At 40.3% G+C, this 25363-nt stretch overlaps 1 protein-coding gene across 2 annotated transcripts in view; it reads left to right on the top strand.

Moving 5' to 3' along the window:
• The window catches only part of ufm1 (ubiquitin-fold modifier 1), a 43716-nt gene extending 20081 nt beyond the window's left edge, over window positions 1-23635 (top strand). The window contains exons 4-7 of one of the 2 annotated variants that reach the window (XM_078545285.1): window positions 3389-3428; window positions 4213-4245; window positions 8705-8770; window positions 23078-23635. In XM_078545285.1, coding sequence (XP_078401411.1) covers window positions 3389-3428; window positions 4213-4245; window positions 8705-8745 — 114 coding nt within the window. In that variant the 3' untranslated portion in view covers window positions 8746-8770; window positions 23078-23635. The remainder of the gene's footprint in view (window positions 1-3388; window positions 3429-4212; window positions 4246-8704; window positions 8771-23077) is intronic. The other variant, XM_078545283.1, reaches the window with a different exon arrangement.
• Window positions 23636-25363: the final 1728 nt, after the last annotated feature.

The following is a 25363-nucleotide window of genomic DNA, read 5'->3' as shown; positions in this document are numbered from 1 at the left end:
GAATCAAAAAAGGCTAAAAGGTAGAGGATGGAAAGGTAGACAATGGATGGAAATACATTTAAAAATAATGGAAATAGGTGGGAAAATAAAAATCTATATAAATTATTTGGAAAAAAAGGGGGGGAATCGGAAAGGCGGTGGGGATGGAGGAGAGGGTTCATGATCTAAAATTGTTGAACTCAATATTCAGTCCGGAAGGCTATAAAGTGCCTAGTCGGAAGATGAGGTGCTGTTCCTCCAGTTTGCGTTGAGCTTCACTGGAACAGTGCAGCAAGCCAAGGACGGACATGTGGGCATGAGAGTAGGGTGGACTGTTGAAATGGCAAGCGACAGGGAGGTCTGGGTAATGCTTGCGGACAGACCGAAGGTGTTCTGCAAAACGGTCACCCAGTCTGCGTTTGGTCTCTCCAATGTAGAGGAAACCGCATTGGGAGCAACGAATGCAGTAGAGTAAATTGAGGGAAGTGCAAGTGAAATGCTGCTTCACTTGAAAGGAGTGTTTGGGCCCTTGGACGGTGAGGAGAGGGGAAGTAAAGGGGCAGGTTTTACACCTTCTGCGGTTGCATGGGAAGGTGCCGTGGGAGGGGGTTGAGGTGTAGGGGGTGATCGAGGAGTGGACCAGGGTGTCCCGGAGGGAACGATCCCTACGGAATGCCGCCGGGGGGTGAAGGGAAGATGTGTTTGATGGTGGCATCATGCTGGAGTTGGCGGAAATGGCGGAGGATGATCCTTTGAATGCGGAGGCTGGCGGGGTGATAAGCGAGGACAACTTATCACCGCACTTGTCACCCCACCAGCCTCCACATTCAAAGGATCATCCTCTGCCATTTCCGTCAACTCCAGCGTGATGCCACCACCAAACACATCTTCCCTTCACCCCCCCCCCCCCCTCCCCCCGGTGGCATTCCACAGGGATCGTTCCCTCTGGGACACCCTGGTCCACTCCTCCATCACCCCCTACCCCTCAACCCCCTCCCACAGCACCTTCCCATGCAACCGCAGAAGGTGCAAAACCTGCCCCTTTACTTCCCCTCTCCTCACCATCCAAGGGCCCAAACACTCCTTTCAAGTGAGGCAGCATTTCACTTGCACTTCCCTCAATTTAGTCTACTGCATTCGCTGCTCCCAATGCGGTTTCCTCTACATTGGAGAGACCAAATACAGACTGGGTGACCGCTTTGCAGAAAACCTTCAGTCTATCTGCAAGCATTACCCAGATCTCCCTGTCACTTGCCATTTCAATACTCCATCCTGCTCTCATGCCCACATGTCCATCCTTGGATTGCTGCATTGTTCCAGTGAAGTTCAACGCAAAATGGAGGAACAGCATCTCATCTTCCGACTAGGCACTTTACAGCCTTCCGTACTGAATATAGAGTTCAACAATTTTAGATCATGAACTCTCTCCTCCATCCCCACCCCCTTTCCGATCCCCCCACTATTTTTTCCAATAATTTATATAGATTTTTCTTTTCTCACCTATTTCCATTATTTTTAAACGTATTTCCATCCATTGTTTTATCTCTACCTTTTAGCCTTTTTTGATTCCTTCACTCCACCCTACCCCCACTAGGGCTATCTGTACCTTGCTTGTCCTGCTTTCTACCCTTAATTAGCACATTCCTTAGATAATATCACCACCTTCAACACCTCTTTGTTCTTTTGTCTGTGACATCTTTTGGTTATCTTCACCTATCACTGGCTCTCTATCCAGCTCTTCTTGTCCCACCCCCCCTTAAACCAGCTTATATTTCACCTCTCTTCTATTTTTTCTTAGTTCTGTTGAAGGGTCATTCGGACTCGAAACGTTAACTGTGCTCCTCTCCGCAGATGCTGCCAGACCTGCTGAGTTTTTCCAGGTATTTTTGTGTTTGTTTTGGATTTCCAGCATCCACAGTTTTTTGCTTTTATCTTAATATAAACTTTGGCTTCCATAAGCAATGCTAATTTATTGACAAATAAAAAACATATAACAAGGCTTTATTTTATTCTTTCATGGGATGTGGGCATCACTGGCAAGGCCAGCATTTGTTGCCTATCCCTAATTACCCTTGAACTGAGTGTCTTGCTAGGCCATTTTGGAGGGCAGTTAAGAGTCAACCATATTGCTATAAGTTTGGAGTCACATGTAGACCAGATTGGTAAGGATAGCAGATTTCCTTCCCTAAAGGGCATTAGTGAACCAGATGGGTTTTTACAAAAATCAATGATTGTTTTCATGGTAATCATTCCTGAGGCTAGCTTTATATTCCAGATTTATTAATTGGATTTAATTTCCACCAGCTAGCATGGTGTGATTTGAACCCCTGTCCCCAGAGCATTAGCCTAGGCCTCTGAATTACTAGTCCAGTGACAATATCACTCTGCCACCATCTCCCCCAATTTACTCTTACCTTGACTCAGATCATCCATTTATAGAAACCTGATGTTAGTCAACTTGTATTGTGGAGTTGAACATGCATCAGACATGTCACAAGATTGGCGTGTCATTGTGCTGTTCCCTCTATTGTGTCTGTCTTTTCTGTTCTATATCTAGACTTACCTCAGTGTCAGAAAGCCATGTGGTCTTTTCCCATTTGGGTGACGCATTACCTTCTTGGGCTACTAATCTTCAAATACATGGCGCAGATGTCAGTCTGTTCTACTAACATTCTGCTACTGCTGCTGGCCCTTTCTCAATACTTCAGTATGAAACTATGGTTAAAGAATTTGCTTTGTGTATATGCAAAAGATTTCTTCTTGGAAGAGTATTAGTCATTTTTTGGGTTTTGGGGCCTCAAAAGTAGTTTTGCTTACATACGTTTTATGACAAATTAGGTTTGGGATGATTGCACTTGTGCTTTGTAGTAGGTGGAAGAAAAAGAAGCATACGGGTATGAAGTGACAGGTTTATAGCTTATTTTTGCACAATGAACATTTTTCTCAGAATAACAATTCTGATATTTAATAGGCACAGGCATTGTCAGAAATCCTGGCTGTCTTCAGCTTTTAATTCTGGACAGAGATTTGAGCGTGATAATGAGAGACATGAAGAGGAGAGGCATTTAAAATAAAACACAATATTAGATGGTCTCCAATTATTTTAAAGGTTTAAGTATATTCTGCATGTCATTTTAAGTATTTTGTTAAGTAAATTGGAGAGAATAATGTAGTTAAAATTGCTGTTAATACAAAGGCCCTTTAGTGTCAGTTACAGTGACATTGATGCAACATTTTGACTCCTACGCAAGTCAAGATATATAAACCATTTTGACGGTAACACCTTACTCATCCCCAGTTTTGCATGATCTCCAGAAACCATATTACAGGAATTCATAATCTCACTGTTCTGAAAAAAATCTTTTCAAAGTGCAAATTTTTATATATTTTTAATGTGTTTTGTTTTCAGTTTAAAGTGCCTGCAGCAAGCAGTGCTATCATAACAAATGGTAAGAAAATAATTAAACATTTTATTACAATAACATTAAAGATGAATGTTTATTTGCCACTTGCTCTTTAGATCAGTGCTTTCTGCTAGACACTGGCAGATCCTAAATCCAGAATAATTGCAATACAGTGGATGTTCAACAGCCTGAAATGTGATGGTGCAGCATTTGAAAATTCGGGTTGCAAACTAACATTGATGTCAATACTTTTATTACTGTAGTATTTAATTAAGTACGCAATATACATTACAGTATTGTGGGCGCACTGAGCAAGATGGCTTTAATGCTTTTAAAGGCAGACATAATTTTAGAAAATTGATGCAATGTGACATTGCTTCGAAATACACCAAATAGAAACATGTTAATACAAATATTAAAGCTATTGTAAAAAATATTTTGATTGCATAAAACATGCCTGCTGAATCGCTGGATAATCTTAAATGTTAAATGTAAATACCGGTATACTCACTTTTTCTGCTATCTCTCAAGATTGTCTTCATGCTCACTTTCTAGTGTTTGCCATAAAGCATAGGAGTAAATGAAGGTTTTCGAAAAGAAAATTATAAGGGCCTTGAAACCGATTTACTGAATAGCTATCTAAATGTAGCAGTTTTATCAAAGACTGCATACTAATTTTACAGAATTTGTATCATTTCAATATGTACACTCCAAATAGTAACTATTTTTAAGTGTAATTCAATTGTATTACCATCTACTTTTCTTTCAAAAGGCAAGATGCCTTTCTGCTGGAATTGTGATAATTTAAGGTGAATTTGTTTCTTTGCAGATGGAATAGGGATCAACCCTGCTCAAACTGCAGGTGAGTAAAGTTTTTTAAATTGACAATCTTTTTGGGATGTTGTAATCGATTCCACCAATTTTATAATGGAATGAATTTTATGATTTTTTGAGCAGTTTCCAAACCACTACATTAATAGTTGTTTTTTTAATTCATTCACGGGATGTGGGCTTCACTGGCTGGGCCAGCATTAATTGCCCTCCCTAGTTGCCCTTGAGAAGGTGGTGGAGAACTGCCTTCTTGACGGCTGCAGTCCATGTGTTGTAGGTACACCCACAGTGTTGTTAGGAAGGGAGTTCCAGGATTTTGACCCAGCAACAGTGAAGGATCAGCAATACATTTCCAAGTCAGGATGGTGAGTGACTTGGAGGGGAACTTCTAAGTAGTGGTGGTCCCATCTATCTGCTGCCCTTGTCCTTCTAGGTGGTAGTGTTCGTGGGTTTGGAAGGTGCTGTCGAAGGAGTCTCGGTGAATTCCTGCAATGCATCTTGTAGATGGTACACACTGCTGCTACTGTGCATCAGTGGTGGAGGGAGTGAATGTTTGTAGATGGGGTGCCAATCAAGCGGGCTGCTATGTCCTGGACGGTGTCAAGTTTCTTGAGTGTTGTAGGAGCTGCACTCATCCAGAGAAGTGGGGCATATTCCATCACACTCCTGATTTGTGCCTTGTAGATGGTGGACAGACTTTGGGGTGTCAGGAGATGAGTTACTCGTTGCAGGACTCCTAGCCTCTGACCTGCTCTCGTAGCCACAATATTTATATGACTCGTCCAGTTCAGTTTCTGGTCAATGGTAACCCCAGGATGTTGATAGTGGGGGATTCAGTGATGGTAATGCCATTGAACATCAAGGGGCGATGGTTGGATTCTCTCTTGTTGGAGATAGTCATTGCCTGGCACTTGAGTGGTGTGAATGTTACTTTCCACTTGTCAGTCCAAGCCTGGATATTGTCCAGGTCTTGCTGCATTTGGATATAGACTGCTTCAGAATCTGAGGAGTGGCGAATGGTGCTGAACATTGTGCAATCATCACCGAACATCCCCACTTCTGACCTTATGATGGAAGGAAGATCATTGATGAAGCAGCTGAAGGTGATTGGGTCGAGGACACTACCCTGAGGAACTCCTGTATAAGTATTTGTGCTATATATATAAAAATAATTGAATGTTTCAGAATAGGATCATGAGTTTGTACTTAACATCAGAATGGCTTAACTCTGGAGACACCTTATTTACAGAATTTTCCCGAGAGTTGTCGGTTGCACTTTTAATATATTTTCAATGTCATTACTCCTCACTAAGTTATAATTTTTTTGTTTTATGTATTCTATTTGGCCAGTTTAAATTTGAAGCAAACTTGCACACAAAATACATTTTGTATATCATGAAGTCACTGTTGCATATAAAATTAATGGCACCTTTTTCTCCAGGATCTTTAACATCATCTCAGCCAGAGCTAAGTTGTGAAATGAACTGGATTGCTTCAACACGCGATAAAATTTAGTGCAGTAGCCATGGTATTGTTTGACACTGGAGCATTATCAATTTATACTGCCCTGTTCTAACCACTTTCTAATCTGGGAGAAGTAGGACAAAGCAGCTCACCGCCACCTTCTCGAGGGCAATTAGCGATGGTCAATAAATGCTGGCCTAACAACTTCCACATCCCATGAATGAATGCAAAACAAAGCCAGTGAAGTTTCTGAACTTTTGTCTTGAGTTGGAAATTGGCTTTTTCTAACATTGGAAATTTAAAGATGACCCTCCTGGACATTATTTTTTCCTTTAATGGTGTAACTGCAACCATTGCACAGATAAAAGTATTGTGAGACTCCTCCAAGTGGCCTCATATCTGACACTGGTTTGGCTGCAGTTGTGCTGTTTATTTCATCATGGCAATGACAAAATGTGCACAATACTGCATTACTTTTAGCTTTGGCTTAAATTGGAACTTTTGTAGACAGGTTTATCTAATCATTGGCAGTCCAGTTATTAACCCCAGGCCTTGATAACCAAACATAGTGTAACTAAGCAACCTCTCTGGGCATTGTTCCACCCTTCAATTATATCATGGCTGATCCGAACTTGAACTCCATTTACCCACCTTTGCTCCATATATCCCTTAATACCTTTCAACCTAAGTCAAAAGGATGCCTCTTTCCTTATTTCCTGGTCAAAATTCTGATCAATCTCAGTATTGCAAGTTGGAACTGTCCTTGCATCCACAGCCTTTTGGGAGAGAAAATGCCTAATTTCTACTTTGTATCTGCTGGTGTAGTCTGCTGGTGTATTCTAAGACAAGGAGCTTAAAGTCAACCAGGCTATTTAGGACAGATGACAGGAAACACGCCTTCTTACAGAGGGTGGTAGAAGTTTGGAACACTCTCCCACAAAAAGCAGTAGATACTAGCTCAGTTAATTTTAAATCAGAGATTGATAGATCTTTACTAGCCAAGTGTAATAAGGGACACTGTTCCAAGGCACGTAAATGGAGTTAGGATGCACATCAGTCACAATAGAAGTGAACGGGCTTGCGGAGCTTGAATGGCTTACTTGTGTTCTAGGTTACTGTCTCTCCTAACTTAGTCCTAGCTGCAAACTTGGATATGCAACCTTCTATTCCTTCACCCAAGTCATTAATTAACACGGTGAAACATCAAGGCCCCTGAACACGTCCCTGGGGAACACCACTTGTCACATGCTGTCAATCTGAGTACATACTCTTTATCTCCACTCTCTGCCTCCTACCTTCTGATCAATTTTCAACCCAACTCAAAAAAGCTGCCTCTTTCATTGTTTCCATGTGCCATCGTTCGTGTTTTCATCATTTTTATGATGGTCCTTGTATGCTCTGATCTTTAATTCCAACTTATTGATTTTCCATGACATCCTAAAACTAATAGTAGTTGCCTTTTTGTAATAGAACATCCTTATCCAGTAGCTTTGCAACCTTTTTAAAAACATCCCACTGTTCCCAGTCCTGTGTGCCATTTTCCCCTTCCACCTCAACCCAATGCTGGTACCAATACCTAACAAAATGTTATTGCTCTTCCATGACACCACATCTTTAGCTGTGCATTGGTTTCTGTAATTGTCTTGTCTTTCCCTTGTAAGGCTGAGGAAGTAATCCTGAGATTAGCACCTGTGAAACTCTGCTTTGTTATGACCCCCATGGAGACCAATAACTTTTAAAAGATATCTGGATTTCCCAGTGACCGACTCAAAGGATCACATGACAAGATTTCACGTTTTAAGACTTTTCTTGTAACAAACAAACTAAAATCAAAATAGGCTAGACAGTACTTAGTAGGCAACTAATGCACTGAACTACAGAAGAGGCACTCTGAGTAACTTCTTAATACAACTGAAAACCCCACGCCGGATACATTACACCAAACCGCAGAATTGTAGTCCAGGGATTAAAGTGCAAAGTTCCTCCTGGCTCTAGCAGAATCACTTCTCCCTGCTTCACCAGGGTGAGTCTTCCAATGTCCTTTTAAACAAAGTCTCATTTACTAAACCCTTTGAGTATAATCAAATGGGCTTCCTGTTGCAAGACACCCTCTGGTGTTTCTATGGTCTTTAACTTATAAGAATCCTTGTTTCCTCGAGCATGGGTTCCTTCTTCACCAGCCCTTACAATCCAAAAGCAGACCTTTTCTTCCTCCTGGCACAGAGGCACCTGTTGTAGGTTGTCTTCCCCAAAACTTTTTGTGCCCACAAGCAACAACCACAACTGCCTTCTCCTTCGTGTTCAGATGTTTAAGCTTGCACTTTACTTTCAAGTTTTGGCCTGGGCCCCTGTCCCCATGGCAACCAGGCCACATGGACTTGTCTCCAGTCAGACTTTGTATGAGGTCACATGTCCCTCTCTACTACTCCATTTTACTTTGAATGAAAGGAGACAAAACTAACCATCTTATAACGTCCAACAGTCATAACATTCTAAACTGATTCACTTGAATCTCCTAAACTTATTTTGCCATACTTTAAGCCTTTCTTCACCTACATCATTAGCTCCCAATTAGAGCACAGTCACTGGTTGCTCTCCCTCCCCTTGCGTGATCGTTTTCACTCAATTCAAGAGTAAGGGACATATTAAATAAAAAGAAAAAAAAGCATTTTGAGTGAAAAAGTTGATTCCATGACCGTTGGTTGACCTATTACAAATGTTTCTATAAAATGTTGCCATTCTAAATATTGGAAGAAAAAGTGTTACAGAAACTATTGCTTGTGGGCACGAAGTGCATGTCTTGCACAGTGTTTAAAATACAAATACACAAAGATTAAATGTCTTTATTGATCTTTCTGGCAACAAAATAATATGAAGTCTGCTATTTGAGAAAGATCCTGTAATCTGCCTTGTGTTCCGAAACAATAAACTGTTAATGGAGTACTAAAGGTGAGACTTTGTTATCTAGATTATAATTATATTAATAGAATAATAGGTTTTTATTTTCCCTGAATATTTGATTGAAGGCAGTGTGAACGATAGCCAATATTCAGTGGCCTGGATGTAAAGAAGCCTCCAGAGAAATGAATGAGGTGATGTGCACTTGGTCTAGTTTAAAATAAATTTGATCAGTGAGAAGGAACGTAAGTTTTTTTTCTAATAACTGTTGGAGTAGATAAAACTGGATGAAGATACTCCTCTGCTATATTCTCAGGACACTTTGGGCAGGATTCTACTGTCCCCCTGCTGGCAGGGTGAAGGTGGACAAATGCGGGGTCGGGGTCTCGTTAAACCCAGCTGGTGGCCTGCCTGTTGCCTGCCTGCCCCATTGTACCAGCAGTGGATGGGGTTGCATTGGGTGGCCCACCCACCAATGGGCCAATTAATTCTTGCTCAAGGGCCTTTTCTCATTTCTGCTGAGATTTAACTGGCGGCAGGAGAGGCCCAAGAGGCCAGCCCGGTAGGTTTCCCTGCACCAGCTGGTGGTGGGGAAGTTGGGGATTAGAATTCATCCTTAATGGACGTCTGGGCCCATTGGAGGGCCCCCCATTGTTGGTCTCTCAAACCCCAGCCCCCAACCTCCTCGCCAAGGCCTGCCAGCTTGGCACCCAGCAAGACCTCCACACATTGACCCAAATCCTGATCAAATGCTGCATGCCTCTGCCCTGAAGTACCTCTGATTGGCCGGCAGCTTTCTGAGGCTGTACTTGGTGTCCCTGAGGAGTGGAAATTCTGTCTACAGTCTATTAACAGCCAATTGCCATAAAATGGCTGCGGGGTAGCTGGTGTTTTCCTCAGGGGACCAAGCCCTGACTCTTTAGCTGGGGGGGTGTGGGGGGTTGTTGGAGGTAGTAAAACTGATGCCCTATGTAGAAATGTAGGAAGAAATTCCTTATGCCAGTTTGGGAATCCAGTATTTCACCCAGCGGCATTTTTAACTGATAATGGAAACTAGCCAATTGCCCAGCTGGACCATTTAAATGAAGTCCAGAGAATATCATTTGGATTTGCATCAAATTTCCTAGAGATTATGCAGCAATAACAGAGTTATGAACCTACCCCATAGAAAATGGTTTGCCAGGTTTAAAATAAAATATCAGGATTGCTAGTGACAGTGTTGTATGTGGAAATGGATTTAAAGAGATCTGCATGGTAACTGCTGTATTTTGCAGCTACTTTTATATCAGTTTTTTTTTAAATTCCCTTTTCAACATTTAGCTCCACAGTATTGGGACAAAGAATTTCCCCAAGGCCAATTTCCATGATCTTTCAGATCAATAAACACCTTTAGTCATATGAAGAAGCTCTGAAGAAGGGTCATATAGACTCGAAACGTTAACTCTGTTTCTCTCTCCACAGATGCTGTCAGACCTGCTGAGTTTTTCCAGCATTTTCTGTTTGTATTTCATTATTTTATATTCATGCTGTTTTGAGATAGCAATATAGAAATGCAACTTGCAGTTGCAAATAACCTAGAGCAACTTAATCTAGAACTCTCACTCACTGTTGAGGTTTGATGTTTATCTTAGCTTGCCTTGCAGTACTAGAAGTTGAGGCACCTGCATTTTGTAAAGGTCTACCTTATGGGCACACAGATCCTTTAATATTTACAATCACTACATATCATTGTGTGAGAGAGAGGTTTATCTGGTGGTTGCATGCACAGGGCTCTGGGTTCAATATTCCATATTAACAGTCTGCATGCTAATCAGCTATAAGAAAAATAAATATGCAGGCTAGACATTTTAGACATTAAAATAGGTTATGTAGAACTTGACACACAGATAAAAACCCAACTGGTCAATAAAGAAAGACTAGAATGTCACAAGTGTAATCTTTTTTCATGAAATTTTAAACTGGTTTTGATTTTACATCAGTGCAAATTGGGAAGATGACAATGTGCAGGTGCAGGACCAGCAAATGGGGATAGATATAAAATTAATTCAAATTTCTACATTTTTCTGCAGGCTGTCCTTGAGGACTGATGAGCACAACTGTCTGAGACAGTGGTTTGAAAAATAGTTGAGAGCCCCTACTCATGAAACAACATTTTTGAAATGTGTCTGCATAAATCTCATGATAGGGCAGCACATAATTTAAATAAACAATTAACTTGGGGATTGTTTAGGAATAATTGACATGTGGCAATAATTCTAGGAATGTACTAATTTGATGGTTCATAAATAACAGAAACCAAAAAATTGAGAATCCAATTAAAAATTGTGCCACCACTCTCAATTTGCTAAAAGTCAGCAGTAAATTTGGGATGCTTGTTTTTACATTTTGTATTCATAAGAATGTACAGAGCAGCTAAAACTAGTATTACGTTTTAACTGAGTTTCACCTCCCAGTATTAGTTTATTGTAGGAGATGGTATTGTTGCATTCTTAAGTTATTTATCTTTCAAATTATTACTATTCATAAGCTTGCGATTTGTGTTTTTTAAGTAAAGAATTTAAGGTCATTTAAGACTATACATTTCCCAGTAATGCTTACTATTTACAACTTTCTATATCATCGAGATATGAGTATTATGGCTTTTTAAGTTCCATATAATTTTTACTGTAGTTTTTATCTGCAAGTTAATGAAATTAATAGGGTGGAACAAATTAAAATAGTCGAAATGTAATTCAACAACTAAAATTGTCTTCCCATAATTAATTTACTAGGCACTGAACATTTTAATAAATGTATCTTTAAGCACATCAGTATGTTTCATGGACTGCTGCAAATTAAAAGCATTAAGTTATTGGTTATTTCCAGAAGACAAATTCTGACAGCGGAGGTTGCTTAACTAAAGGGATAGTTAACTAAGTTAATACTGAAGATTAATATTGAAGATTAATAACTTGCCGTGGTAGCTTCTAATTCTTCAGCCTCTACAATTCCTTTCTGAATTGATGCCTTTCTCTCTCCTGTTGTGTTCTATATAAATAGCCAAAATATGAATACCCTGTGCAGATATGTTTAAATGTTTGCAGTACGTTAGAGGATGTTTTATATACATAGGGGTATTTATGCCATGTAGGAGATAATATCAGAGCTACTGATATACAGTTTTAAAAAAAATTGTTTCATGGGGTGTGGGTGTGTCTAGACCAGCATTTATTGGCCATCGCTAATTGCTCTTAAGGAAGTGGTGCCTTCTAGAACCACTGCAGGCCATGTGGTGTAGGTACACCCACAGTGCTGTTAGGAAGGGTGCTCCAGGATTTTGACCCAGCGACAATGAAGGACAATGAATAGTTCCAAGTTAGGATGGTGTGTGGCTTGGAGGAGAGCTTTCAGGTCGTGGTGTTCTCATGTATCTGCTGCCCATGTCCTTCTGGGTGGTAGAGGTCGCGGGTTCAGAAGGTGCTGTGGAAGAAGCCTTGGTGAGTTTCTGCAATATATCTTGTAAATGATGCACACTGCTGTCACTGTGTGTTGGTGGTGGAGGGAGTGAATGTTTACGGTGGTGAATAGGGTGCCAATCAAGTGGGCTATTTTGTCCTGGATGATGTTGAGCTTGAGTGTTGTCAGAGCTCATGCAGGCAAGTGGAGAGTATTGCATCACACTCCTGAGTCGAGCCTTGTAGATAGCAGCAGGCTTTGGAGAGTCAGGATGTCAGTTACTCACTGAAGAATTCTCAGCCTCTGATTAAATCAAATTCTGTTTTTACTTAATTGTATTCTGGGATTGTTACTGATACTTAAGTGATTGGTATATGCAATTCCCTCCATTACTCTGTGAAAACTGTAAAGGATTGGTGTTTGTGTGATCTATTCATTTATTTTTGTATCCTATGTTTCATTCCTTATCAGAGCCTGCATGGTAAACAGGACCATTTAGAGGCAGATATCTTAGATATAGAATTACTGGCTAGGAGGATTAGGTATTTTTTTAGCTGCAGTGAAGATGTGATTTAATAGCAGTGAAAACATTAAAAAAAAGTTGATTGATAAATGGAATATTATTACAAAATACTTTTTTGTTGCATTTTAAATTTTATTGAAAACCCTGCTTTGAGTGTTAGAAATTTCAGTTACTGAGAAAATAATGGATTTTTTTTTCAAAAAACACTCTGAACTCTTAACAAATTATGACTGAAAGGTGACATTGTTTACCTATTAGAAAATGTTGATATGTGGTTTATGCATTGTTACATGGTGACGCTAGCTTTCAATCAATAAAGCATGATTCGGAAATATATTGTGAGCAAAAACATGAACCATATGCAAGATTTTTAGCATATAGGTTATGATCCATACAGGTAGCAATTGTTTTAAGATTATTTGCAAACCTGAATGCAAGTGTGGCCAAACCAGCCTACAGTTTAAAAAAAAAGTTATGATTTTACTAGTAAAAGTAGAAAAACATTGTTTACATGTGTTTAAGGTTTCACAGATGTTTGTGGATCATAGAATACTTATAAGAAGTTCCAGCTAACATGTTACAATACATAAAATGAGAATGTAAAAGTTTCAATGTCAGCAAATTAATCTTAATGTAAAAATTAGATCTTTTAATTTGGTTAGAATTTTTGAATAAAATTTGGCATAAACGGAGGGGCTGAAAGGCCAGCATTCCATTAGCATTTTTGATTATTTTCTGTACCTGTTTATGGCATTTTAATGACCTATATACTTGAACCCCCAAGTCTCTTTGGCTGTCCTCTGTTTCTAGTTTTTACCCGTTTAAAAAACATCCTGTCGTGTCCGTTTAATGTCCAAAGTGGATGAGCTCACATTTACATTAAAATCCACTTCATATAATCACAGACTGCCCACACCAGAGAATGAGGCTATGTGGCTCATCGGGTTCATGCTAGCTCTCTGCAAGAGCAACTCTGCAAGTCCCATTCCTCTGCCCTTTGCCAGTAGCCCGGCAAGTTATTTCTCTTCAGGTGCTTATCCAAATCCCATTTTGAAAACTACAGTTCAATCTGCATCTGCCGGGCTCTTAGTCAATGCATTCCAAATCCAAGCCGTTCCCTGCGTTCCTCCTTATGTCACCATTGCTTCTTTTGCTACTCACCATAAATCTATGTCCTCTTGTCTGATGGGAATGGTTTCTCCCTATCTATTCTGTCCAGACCCCTCATGATTTTTGAACACCTCTACTAAATCTTCTCTGAACTTTCTCTTCTGTGAGGAAAACAATCCCAGCTCCTCCAATCCCAGTCTATGTAACTGAAGTCCCTAATCACCTGGAATATTTCGTGTAAATCTATTCTGTATCCAGTCCAAAGACTTTACATCCTTCCTGATGTGTGGTGCCCAAATTTGCCACAATATTCCAGCTGAAGTTGAACCAGCATTTTATAAAGCTCATCATAACTTCCTTGCTTTTTTAATCTAAACATCTATTTATAAAGCCCAGTATCCTGTATGTCTTTTTAATCACTTTCTCAACCTGCCCGGTCACGTTCAACAATTTGTGCACATAGGTCCCAAGGTCTCTGTTCCTGCACCCACTGTAAGAACTGCACCTTTCATTTCATATTGCCTCTTGTCTTTCTTCCTATAAGAACGTATCACTTCAGACTTCCCTGCATTTTATTTCATCTGCCACGTGCCTGCTCATTCCACCAACCTGTCTATGTCTTCCTGAAATCTATCACTATTCTCACAGTTCACAATGTTTCCAACCTTTGTATCACATACAAATTTTGAAATTGTGCCCTGTACACCCAAGTCTAGGTCATTATTATACCTCCAGAAAAGCAGTGCTCCGCCCCTGGGGAACCCCACTATATCTTTTTTCAGTCTGCAAAACAACCATTCACAAGCTCATCAGATAAAGGGACGACAATGAGAAGGGGGGCGGGAAATACAGGACTGAAGGTGTTGTGTCTGAATGCACACAGTATACGAAATAAGGTAAATGAGCTTGTGGCGCAGATTGAAATTGGCAGGTATGATGTGGTGGGCATCACGGAGACATGGCTGCAAGGGTATCAGGACTCGGAGCTAAATATCCAAGTATATACATCCTATCGAAAAGATAGGCAGGTTGGCAGAGGGGGTGGGGTTGCTTTGTTAGTAAGAAATTAAATTAAATCGATAGCAAGAAACGACATGGGGTTAGATGATGTAGAATCTGTGTGGGTAGAGTTGAGGAACCACAAAGGTAAAAAAAACATAATGGGAGTTATGTACAGGCCTCCGAACAATAGTTAGGATGTGGGGCACAAGATACACCAGGAGATAGAAAAGGCAAGGTTACAGTGATCATGAGGGATTTCAATATGCAGGTAGACTGGGAAAATCAGGTTGGTAGTGGATCCCAAGAAAAGGAATTTGTGGAATGTCTACGAGATGGCTTTTTGGAGCAGCTTGTTGTGGAGCCCACTAGGGAACAGGCAATTCTAGATTTAGTGATGTGTAATGAGACAGATTTGATAAGGGAGCTTACGGTGAAGGAACCCTCAGGAGGAAGTGACCATAATATGATATCCTGCAATTTGAGAGGAAAAAGCTGGAATCAGATGTAACGGTATTACAGTTGAATAAAGGTAACTACAGAGGCACGAGGGAGGAGCTGGCCAGAATTGACTGGGAGATGAGCCTAGCAGGAAAGACAGTGGAACAGCAATGGCAGGAGTTTCTGGGAGTAATTTGGGAGACACAGCAAAAATTCATCCCTATGAAGAAGAAGCATACTAAAGGGAGGACGAGGCAACCATGGCTGATAAGGGAAGTCAGGGACAGCATAAAAGCTAAAGAGAAAGCATACAATGTGGCGAAGAGCAGTGGGAAATCAGGGGATTGGAAAGCCTACAAAGACCAACAGAGGACAACTAAAAAAGAAATAAAGAGGGAGAAAATTAAATATGAGGGTAAACTAGCCAGTAATATAAAAGAAGATTGCAAGAGTTTTTTTTAGATATATAAAGGGTAAGAGAGAGGCAAAAGTGGACATTGGGCCTCTGGAAAATGACGCTGGAGAAGTAGTAGTGGGGAACAAAGAAATAGCGGAGGAACTGAATAGGTACTTTGCGTCAGTCTTCACGGTGGAAGACACGAGTAACATCCCCAAAGTTCAAGAGAGTCGGGGGGCAGAGGTGAGTATGGTGGCCATTACCAAGGAGAAGGTGCTAGGAAAACTGAAAGGTCTGAAGGTGGATAAATCACCTGGACCAGATGGATTACACCCCAGAGTTCTGAAGGAGATAGCTGAAGAGATAGTGGAGGCATCAGTGGTGATCTTTCAGGAATCACTGGAGTCGTGGAGGGTGCCAGAGGACTGGAAAATCACTAATGTAACCCCCCCTGTTTAAGAAGGGAGTGAGGCAAAAGATGGGAACTTACAGGCCGATTAGCCTGACCTCGGTCGTTGGTAAGATTTTAGAGTCCATTATTAAGGATGAGATTTCAGAATACTTGGAAGCGCATGGTAAAATCGGGCAAAGTCAGCATAGTTTCATCAAGGGGAGGTCATGTCTGACAAATCTGTTAGAATTCGAGGAGGTAACGAGCAGGTTAGACAAAGGAGATCCAATGCATGTTATCTACTTGGACTTCCAGAAGGCCTTTGACAAGGTGCCGCACAGTAAGATAAGAGCCCATGGTGTTAGAGGCAAGGTATTAGCATGGATAGAAGATTGGCTGCCTGGCAGGAGGCAGAGGGTGGGGATAAGGGGGTCCTTCTCAGGATGGCGGCCGGTGACTAGTGGAGTTCTGCAGGGGTCAGTGTTGGGACCACAACTTTTCACTTTATACATTAATGATCTAGATGAAGGAACTGAGGGCATTCTGGCTAAGTTTGCAGATGATACAAAGATAGGTGGAGGGACAGGTAGTATTGAGGAGGTGGGGAGGCTGCAGAAGGATTTAGATAGGTTAGGAGAATGGGCAAAGAAGTGGCAGATGGAATACAACATGGGGAAGTGTAAGGTCATGCACTTTGGTAGGAAGAATAGAGGCATAGACTATTTTCTAAATGGGGAGAGAGTTCAGAAATCTGGAGTGCAGAGAGACTTGGGAGTCCTAGTCCAGGATTCTCTTAAGGTTAACTTGCAGGTTGAGTCAGTAGTTAGGAAGGCAAATGCAATGTTGGCATTTATTTCGAGAGGACTAGAATATAAGAGCAGGGATATCCTGCTGAGGCTTTATAAGGCTCTGGTCAGACCACATTTAGAATATTGTGAGCAATTTTGGGCCCCGTATCTCAGGAAGGATGTGCTGGCCCTGGAGAGGGACCAGAGGAGGTTCACGAGAATGATCCCAGGAATGAAAGGCTTAACATATGAGGAAAGTTTGAGGACTCTGGGTCTATACTCGATGGAGTTTAGAAGGATGAGGGGGGATCTGATTGAAACTTACAGAATACTGAAAGGCCTGGATGCAGTGGACGTGGGGAAGATGTTTCCATTAGTAGGAGAGACTAGGACCCGAGGGCACAGCTTCAGAATAAAGGGAAGACCTTTTAGAACAGAGATGAGGAGAAACTTCTTTAGCCAGAAAGTGGTGAATCTATGGAATTCATTGCCACAGAAGGCTGTGGAGGCCAGGTCATTGAGTGTATTTAAGACCGAGATAGATAGGTTCTTGATTGGTAAGGGGATCAAAGGTTACGGGAAGAAGGTGGGAGAATGGGGTTGAGAAACTTATCAGCCATGATTGAATGGTGGAGCAGACTCGATGGGCCGAATGGCCTAATTTCTGCTCCTATGTCTTATGGTCTTATGGTCATTCAGCACCATGCTCTGTTTCCTGTCACTCAGCCAACTTTGTATCCATGCTGCCACTGTCCTTTTTTCCATGCTTGTTGGCAAACTTATTACATGGTACTTTATCAAGTGTCTTTTGGAAGTCCAGGTACTCCACATTAACCACATTACCTTCATCTAACCACATTACCTTCATCAATCCCCTCTGTTACCTCATTAAAAAAAACTCAATCAAGTTAGTTAAACACAACTTCCTCGTAACAAATCTATGCTGGCTTTCCTAAATTAATCTGCACTTGTCTAAATAACTGTTTATATTGTCCTGGATTATCATTTTGAAAACCTTTCCCACTACAGAAATTAAACTGACTAGCCTGTATTTGCTGGTTCATTTGTAACCCTTTACTTAACAAGGGTGTAACATTTGCAATTCTCCACTCCTCTGGCGCCATCCCTATTTCTAAGGACGTTTGGAGGATTATGGCCAATCCTCCAATTGGATTGCCAATTTCCTCCTCAATTTCTACCTTTACTTCCCTTTGCATCCTCGGATGCATCCCGTATGTGCCAAGGTACCTATCAACTTTTAGTACAACCAACCGTTCTAATGCTTCCTCTTTATCAAGTCCTGACCCATACAACATCTCTTTCAATGTGACTTCAGCAGTATCTTCTTCCTTGGTAAACACACATGTAAAGTACTCAATTAGTACCTCAGCCATGCCTTCTACCTCCAAGCGTAGATCCCCTTTTATGGACCTAATCACCCCTTTTCATATCAGATCCTCTCCCCACCCCCCCACCGCATCGTCCTACAACCATTTTACTATTTATTTACCAAAATTTTATCCATTCACTTCATTTGTTAATCTCTCTTAATTTTATGCTTCCATCTAAACTGTTTACAATAGTGCCTACCTTTGTATCATTGGTAAATTTGCATTTTTTTTTGTAGTTTCCGAGTCCACTCACTCATTGCTGACAAAGATTATCTTTGATCATAAGCCATTACAAATAGTGGTTCTTCATAGCTTTTCGTTATTTTTCTTTGGTTTAAAATAGTGCTGAATCACAAATCTACAGTATCTGACTTGATGATTTGTGATCTGACCCCATTATGAACTTGGTAAGAGAGTTTCATCCATTTTCTTCACCTTTATAACATTCATTATTTTGTGTTACTGCTTTTTTGTATTTTTCTCCCTTTCACTATAATATGGATATGTGACCCTCACAGCATATAATTTGATGCATATGCTGCAGACTTCTTCTTACGCAGTCCCTTGGGATTGAGGATGATTTGCTTCCACTCTGGTTTACTGGGTTTGGAGATGGCTAATAGTTCCAGTGCATAATCTGCAGACTCTATCACATGTGGGGCAGCTGGTGCTCGAAGGGTTGGGCAGATGAGATGTTTTGAAGTTTGTGTGCCCTTTCCGCTGCCTTGACTTTGCCTCTGCTTGCTCCTGATAAAATCTCTCGATGCATTCGGTGCTTTCCTGAATAAACCTTTTACATTTTGGTCAGCTATAAGCTAGAGACTACCATGTGTTGGCAGGGATATTTGATCTCTTCAGTGATGCTTTACGGACATCCCTAATCCGTTTCTGCTGTTCTCTGGGAGTCTCCTGCCATGACTGAGTTCCGGCCATGACTGAGTTCCGATTAGAACAGTTGCTCCCAGAGCCTGGTATCAGGCATATGACCAACATGTCGCGCACAGTGGAGCTGGTTTTGAGTGGTTAGCAATGTTGGCCTGGTAGAGGATGCTGCTGTTGGACCACCTTTCTTGCCACCAGATTTGGAGAGTCTTGCAAAGGGACTGCTGATGGTACTTCCCCAGTGCTTTGAAGTGCCTGCTGCAGGTTGTCCTGTCTTCGAAGCATATAGCATCATGGGGATCAATGCTGCCCAGTAAACCATGACTGCAGACTGATGATCAATGGCAGGAAATATTTCAGCCTCTTTGGTGCAATAAATATATCAATTTATAAGCTTTTAAAAATATTTTGTATGTGAATGATGCCGCAGACGGCCGACTTGCAATGGAAAACATTTGCTTTATATCAGTTGTATAGATTAGAGCAGAAAGTTTCAAAGGAACTTTGACAGGTTAAGTGGTTAGACAAAACTGTAGCAGATAGATTTCAGTGTGGCAAAGTGTCAGGTCATCCACTTTGGATACAGAATGGACAAATCAGTATATTTTCTAAATGGCATAAAACTGTGGAAAAGCAAAGGGATGTGGGTGGCCAGGTGCACAAAAAAACTAGTGCCCATGTACAAATAATAATCACCAATACTAAATGGATGTTGCCCTTTATTTTAAAGTGGCTGAGATACAAAAGGAAGAGATGGCAGTCATACCCTATCTAGAATACATAGTTCAGTTTTGGGCACTGCACCTCGGGAACAATATGTTGGCCTTGAAAGGGGTACAGCACAGATTCACCAGAATTACACCAGGCCTTAAAGTGGAGGACAGGTTGCCTAAACCTGTCTTATATTCTTGAGTTTACAGGGTTGAGGGTTGATGTAATTAAGATGCTTAAAATGACGAAAGATTTGATAAGATTAATATAGAGGAGCTACTGTTGTTAATGTTTAGCCAAAGAATCTTTAATGGGAGGGGCCAAAATTTAAAGTTAGAATTAGGCCATTCGAGAGCAAAATCAGGAAGTACTTTTTTTTATTAAGAGTTGTGAAAAATCTGGAATTCGCATGCTAGGTAATTTGACATTTTCAAGATAGCATTTTATTAGGTAAGGGTCTCAGAGATAAAGGTAGATACATGCAGTTGATATACAGATCAGCTGTGACTTAATTGATTCAGGCTCAAGAGGCAGAATGGCATAGTCCAAATAGAACATGAGAGTAAACAAGCCAGAAATATAAAAACATTGTAAGAGCTTTTATAAGCATAAAAAGAGGAACAGAGTAGCTAAAGTAAACGGACCCTTAGAAGCAGAGAGAGGAGAAATTATCATGGGGAACGAGGAAATGGTGGAGACATTGAACAACTATTTTGTTTCTGTCTTTACAGTAAAAGACACAAGTTCCATACCACAAATAGACAATAACCTAGAGGCTAAAAAGAGTGAAGAAATTAGGGAGATTAATATCAGCACAGATAAAATATTGGAGAAACTTAAGGGACTAAAATCTGACAAATCCACGGGACCTGATGGTCTACACCCTAGGGTTCTAAAAGAGATAGCTGCAGAGATAATGTATGTGCTAACTATGATTTTACAAAGTTCTTTAGATTCAGGAATGGTCCCATAAGATTGGAAGTTGGCAAATGTTACACCACTTTTCAAGATAGGAGGGAGAGAGAAAGCAATGAATTACAGGCCGGTTAGCCTTATGTCAGCTGTTGGGAAAATGCTGGAATCTATTATTAAGGAAGTCTTAACATTGCACTTAGAAGAGCATAGTATGATAGAATGAGACAGCGTAGTTTACTAAAGGGAAATCCTGTTTGACGAATTTATTAAAGTTTTTTAAGGGTGTAACGAGTAGGGTAGATAAAGGGGAACCAGTAGATGTGGTATACCTGGATTTCAAAAAGGCATTCGGTAAGATGCAAAAGTTAATAGGAAAAATAAGGGCTCATGGAGTTGGGGTAAGATATTAGCTTGGTTAGAGAATTGGTTAATGGATAGAAAACAGTGTGGGCATAAATGGGGCTTTTTCAAGTTGGCAGGCAGTGAATAGTGGGGTGCTGCAAGGATCAGTGCTGGGGCCTCAGATATTTACAATCTATATTAATGACTAAGATGAAGAGACATAGAGTAATGTATCTAAGTTTGCTGACTAGATGGAAAGGTAAGCTGTGGGGAGGACACGGGCTGCAAAGAGGTTAGATAAATGGGCAAAAAGATGGCAGATGGAACATAATGTAGGAAAATGTGAAGTTATTTTATAAAAAAAGCAGAATAATTTTTAAAATGTGAGAAACTTGTAAGTATTGATGTTCAAAGAACTTTGGGTGTGCTTGTATGAGGCACGCAGAAAGTTAACATGCAGGTGCAGCAAGCAATTAGGAGGGCAAATGGCGTGTTGGCCTTTCTTGCAAGGGGATTGGAGTACAAGAATAAAGTCTTGTTACAGTTGGTTTTTCGTGAGACTCCATCTGGAGTACTGTGTGCAATTTTGGTCTCCACATTGAAGAAAGGATACGCTTGCATTGGAGGTGGTACACTAGCGAATGTTCTGGGATGAGGAGGTTGTCCTATGTTGAGAGTCTGAGTAAATTGGGTTTATATTCTCTGGAGCTTAGAAGAATGAGAGGCGATCTCATTGCAACCTACAAAATTCTGAAGGGGCTTGATAGGGTGAGAGATTGCTTCCATTGGCCAGGGAATCTAAAATATGGGAGCACAGTTTCAGGATAAAGGGCTGATCATTTAGGACTGAAATGAGGAGAAATTACTTCACTCAAAGGGTTGTGAATCTTTGGAACCCTCTACCCCAGAGGGCTGTGGATGCTTCATAGTTGAATACATTTAAGGCTGGAATAGACAGATTTCTGGTGTCTCAGGGAATTAAGGGAAAAGGGGGGTGGGCAGGAAAATGGAATTGAAGCCCAAAACCAGCCATGATCATGTTGAATGGCGGAGCAGACTCGATGGGCTATGTGGTCTACTTCTGCTCCTCTCCTGTTTCTGTTCGCTCATAATTGAGTTCAAAAGTCTGTAACTGAACAGAATGCTTATCCAGTTTGGCCTCTAAATGTTAATGATCAGTACATTTAACTCTAAATGTTAATAATGAGAATGGGTTCAACTACAGAACCGCTAAATGTTGAGTCATGTTCTTTTTACTCTACCACAGCAATATTTTTGTCTAACCTGAGAAGAGCACCACATACCATAACAGTGTGAATTGTCCACTTCCCTCACTAGCCTTCATTATGCCTTTTCAGTGTGAGCTCTTCATTTTAGAGATGATTATGTGCTGTAGACTTGGGAGATGCATTTCATGTATGACCTACACAAACTGCAAGGAAGGCAATTAGGATCCAATTTTGCTAGTTATGAATTGCAGTGCAAAGGGTGAAAAGTGTTTAGTCTAAAACTATTGAATACCCAGTCTTTTTGTTCTGTTGATTCTACAGTTACGTAAAGCAATGAAAAAGACTGAATCACAGTCTTCAATCTTGATTATTTAGATTAATTACAGTATTTAGATTCTATGGAAATTTTAATGCCCCAAGTGTTTTTTTGAACTGAATAAAATCATTATTGAATAAAATTAAGTAGGTGATTCATGTTACCAAGTTTTATAGCTGTTCCTTTATCAGAATTTGAGAAATAATCATAGATTTCCTCTGACAAAGGAGGCAAGACGGGAAAAGCAACCACAATTGATGCTGTGTTAGGACATGTTATGCATATTTTATATTGGAAAATAGTTACATGGACGTTGATATACACCATAAGATACTCGTATGCAAATATTTCCTTTAAACGCTGGGAAGAAATAACCTTGTATAAATGAATTTCACATAATACAGGTTTAAAACCGTAATGAATTCAAGGTATTTAACACATTTAGAATAGGAAAACATGAGCGTCTCTGAAATCACTAGCCGCTTTGTTTATATCGTGTTTTTTTAGGAAGCACAAAATATTACATATAAGTAGGAAGCATAAACAGTTTAGACAGTCGTGTCAGATGAACACTTTTAAGAACATTCTGTATGCTTTTACTAACCAGTTTTCTTTTAATCTTTTATTGCAGGAAATATTTTCCTAAAACATGGATCAGAACTGCGACTTATTCCCAGGGACCGAGTTGGAAGTCATTAACCATTTGTCATCCAGAGCACCTTTTCCTGCAGAAGAAAACTATTTATTTTTGGAATTTTTTACCCATGTGTCCTTGCCACTTTAACACGCATTCCTTTAAAAAAAACTCTAGTAGGACTCTAAAGGTTTAATGAAATGGCAGGCCTCTGAAGCAGAGAAAATCTAAAAGATGCATTACTGTAAATTCTCTTAACAGTACTCCCTAAAATGTGTTCTATAATGCAATTTTAAAAAGAACCGAGCTCAAAAGAAATATAATCCTTAAGCAGGGATTGCTAATACCTTAAGAGTGTAGAGTTTTTATGTGTATAGCATCATACCTACATGAGGAAATTATCTCAAAGTATTATACAAAGCCTTTGTAAAATGCTTGGCATTAAGCTCTTTATGCATAGATTTTAACGCATTATAACCTTGTACCACCTGTTTTCTCTATTGAGACTATATGAATCCTGAAATTCATTAAAATAAAAATGAACTGCAGAAGATACCTTATATCTGAAATTATAAGCTATGTTGACCTGTAAGTTTTCAAATGTTATATTTACTGTTACACATGTAAGAGCTTATTTTGATAGATTATTCATTTAGGTCGGTGTGTCTCCTTTGGACAAAATGTTCTGAACCAGGATGTCCTGACATCCTTTCATTTCCATAACATGCATTAGAGTTGCTTTAATTGACTGTTTGTACATGTATGTACCCGACTTGATTCTCACGTCCACTAGGGGAGCGGTTCTTCCCCAGTTATATTTTTTTCTTTCAGCTTGAGGCAAACTGCTCTCCATCATAAATGATCAAACTTGATGCTTTCCTTGTCTTTATAATACAACGCCACATCTGATTGGCTCATTTACCCACAGAGTCCAACAGGGTTAGGGCAACATACTACTGTTAAGGACAGGAGGAAGGTTAATTTAAACAGCATTAGTTTCTCCTCTCAACACCAGTCTGTAAACAGAAAGGTGTTTTGATTTGATTCCCTCTTTATAATTGGTGACGTATTTCCCCAAGCCCTCGGTTTTTGCATGATCCAGCTTTCCATTAATGATCCCACAATAAACTCAAGATAGGATGAACTCAAAGGGTTAGTTTATTTGCACACGCTCAAAACGCAGGAAGGAAGGTTCGCAACATCACCTCCAAACTCAAAAGTGAGGAATAGAGAAAAGAAGGTTTTACAGTACAGAGACCACAGAGAAAATAAATATTGGTACACGTGAGTTTCAGAGTCCAGAATCAAAGTCCAAATAGGTATTCCTTCATGGAGGCTGGCAGGCTGAAAACCAGTGTTGTAGAATTCACTTTTCCGGTGGTGTTGACTTCAGAAGATGAGATAGGTGTGCAGAGATGAATCAGTCATGTAGGCGCTGGCACAGAACTTTCAACAGAAGGAATATAGATGGGGCCAGGTGTTCAACCTGGGTAGAGCTCCTTTCTGTGTGGCTGTCAGTCAGATGTTAAAGGGCAGACTGAGCTATACAGTTCAGAAAGGCAATATTACTTGTTCCACAAGCCATAGGCCTAGGTAACATGACCCCCGCCTCTCCACCAGGTCTTCAACAAAGGATGTGTATCCACTGTCTGGAATTTGGCTGGGTCTTAAAGACCGCTAAATGTACCAGCCATTGTGAGTTGAAAGAAACGCTTGAGGGTTTTTTTGTCATAGCAGACCATCTATTTCCTGCTGGCAAGCCTCGGTTACCAAATGCAAATTACGTTAGTAGAGCTCTCTTTGAAGTTGAGATGTGCAGTTCCCAGGTGATCATTAGTGGCTCCTCCGAGATAACGAGGTGAGAGTTTTCCCAAAACTACAAAATGGCTTCTTTTATTCTGGAGTCACAGTCAGACGTAGGTTCAGCCATTTTAGGGATCTTGTTCAGCTAAGGTCCAGTTTTAAAATTTAGAAATTGCAATGACTAAATATATGTATACAAAATATAAAAGTACAATTAAAGGTTGTAGTCCATCACACTACTTTTAAAGTTTAATAGATCAGCCTTCCTCAAAATGCAGATTTTAACTTGAAAGCTCCATCTGGTTCTCCAAATAAGATTAAAGAAAACAGAAAGGAATCTCTGGTGTGGGTTGGAAAAATGACAGGTGCACATGAGTTATGAAGGTCTTAATACAACCCTGCATTAAAGTAATAAGTCTAGTATTAATCTGGATTTATATGATTTATACTGTAGGCATATGTTCAGTTAATAAACTGGAC

Source organism: Cetorhinus maximus, chromosome 7, assembly GCF_964194155.1.
Source record: "Cetorhinus maximus chromosome 7, sCetMax3.hap1.1, whole genome shotgun sequence".
In the NCBI taxonomy this organism is placed as follows: domain Eukaryota; kingdom Metazoa; phylum Chordata; class Chondrichthyes; order Lamniformes; family Cetorhinidae; genus Cetorhinus; species Cetorhinus maximus.
Note: the sequence above shows the minus strand (reverse complement) of the source record. Positions and strands in the feature narration are given on the sequence as shown.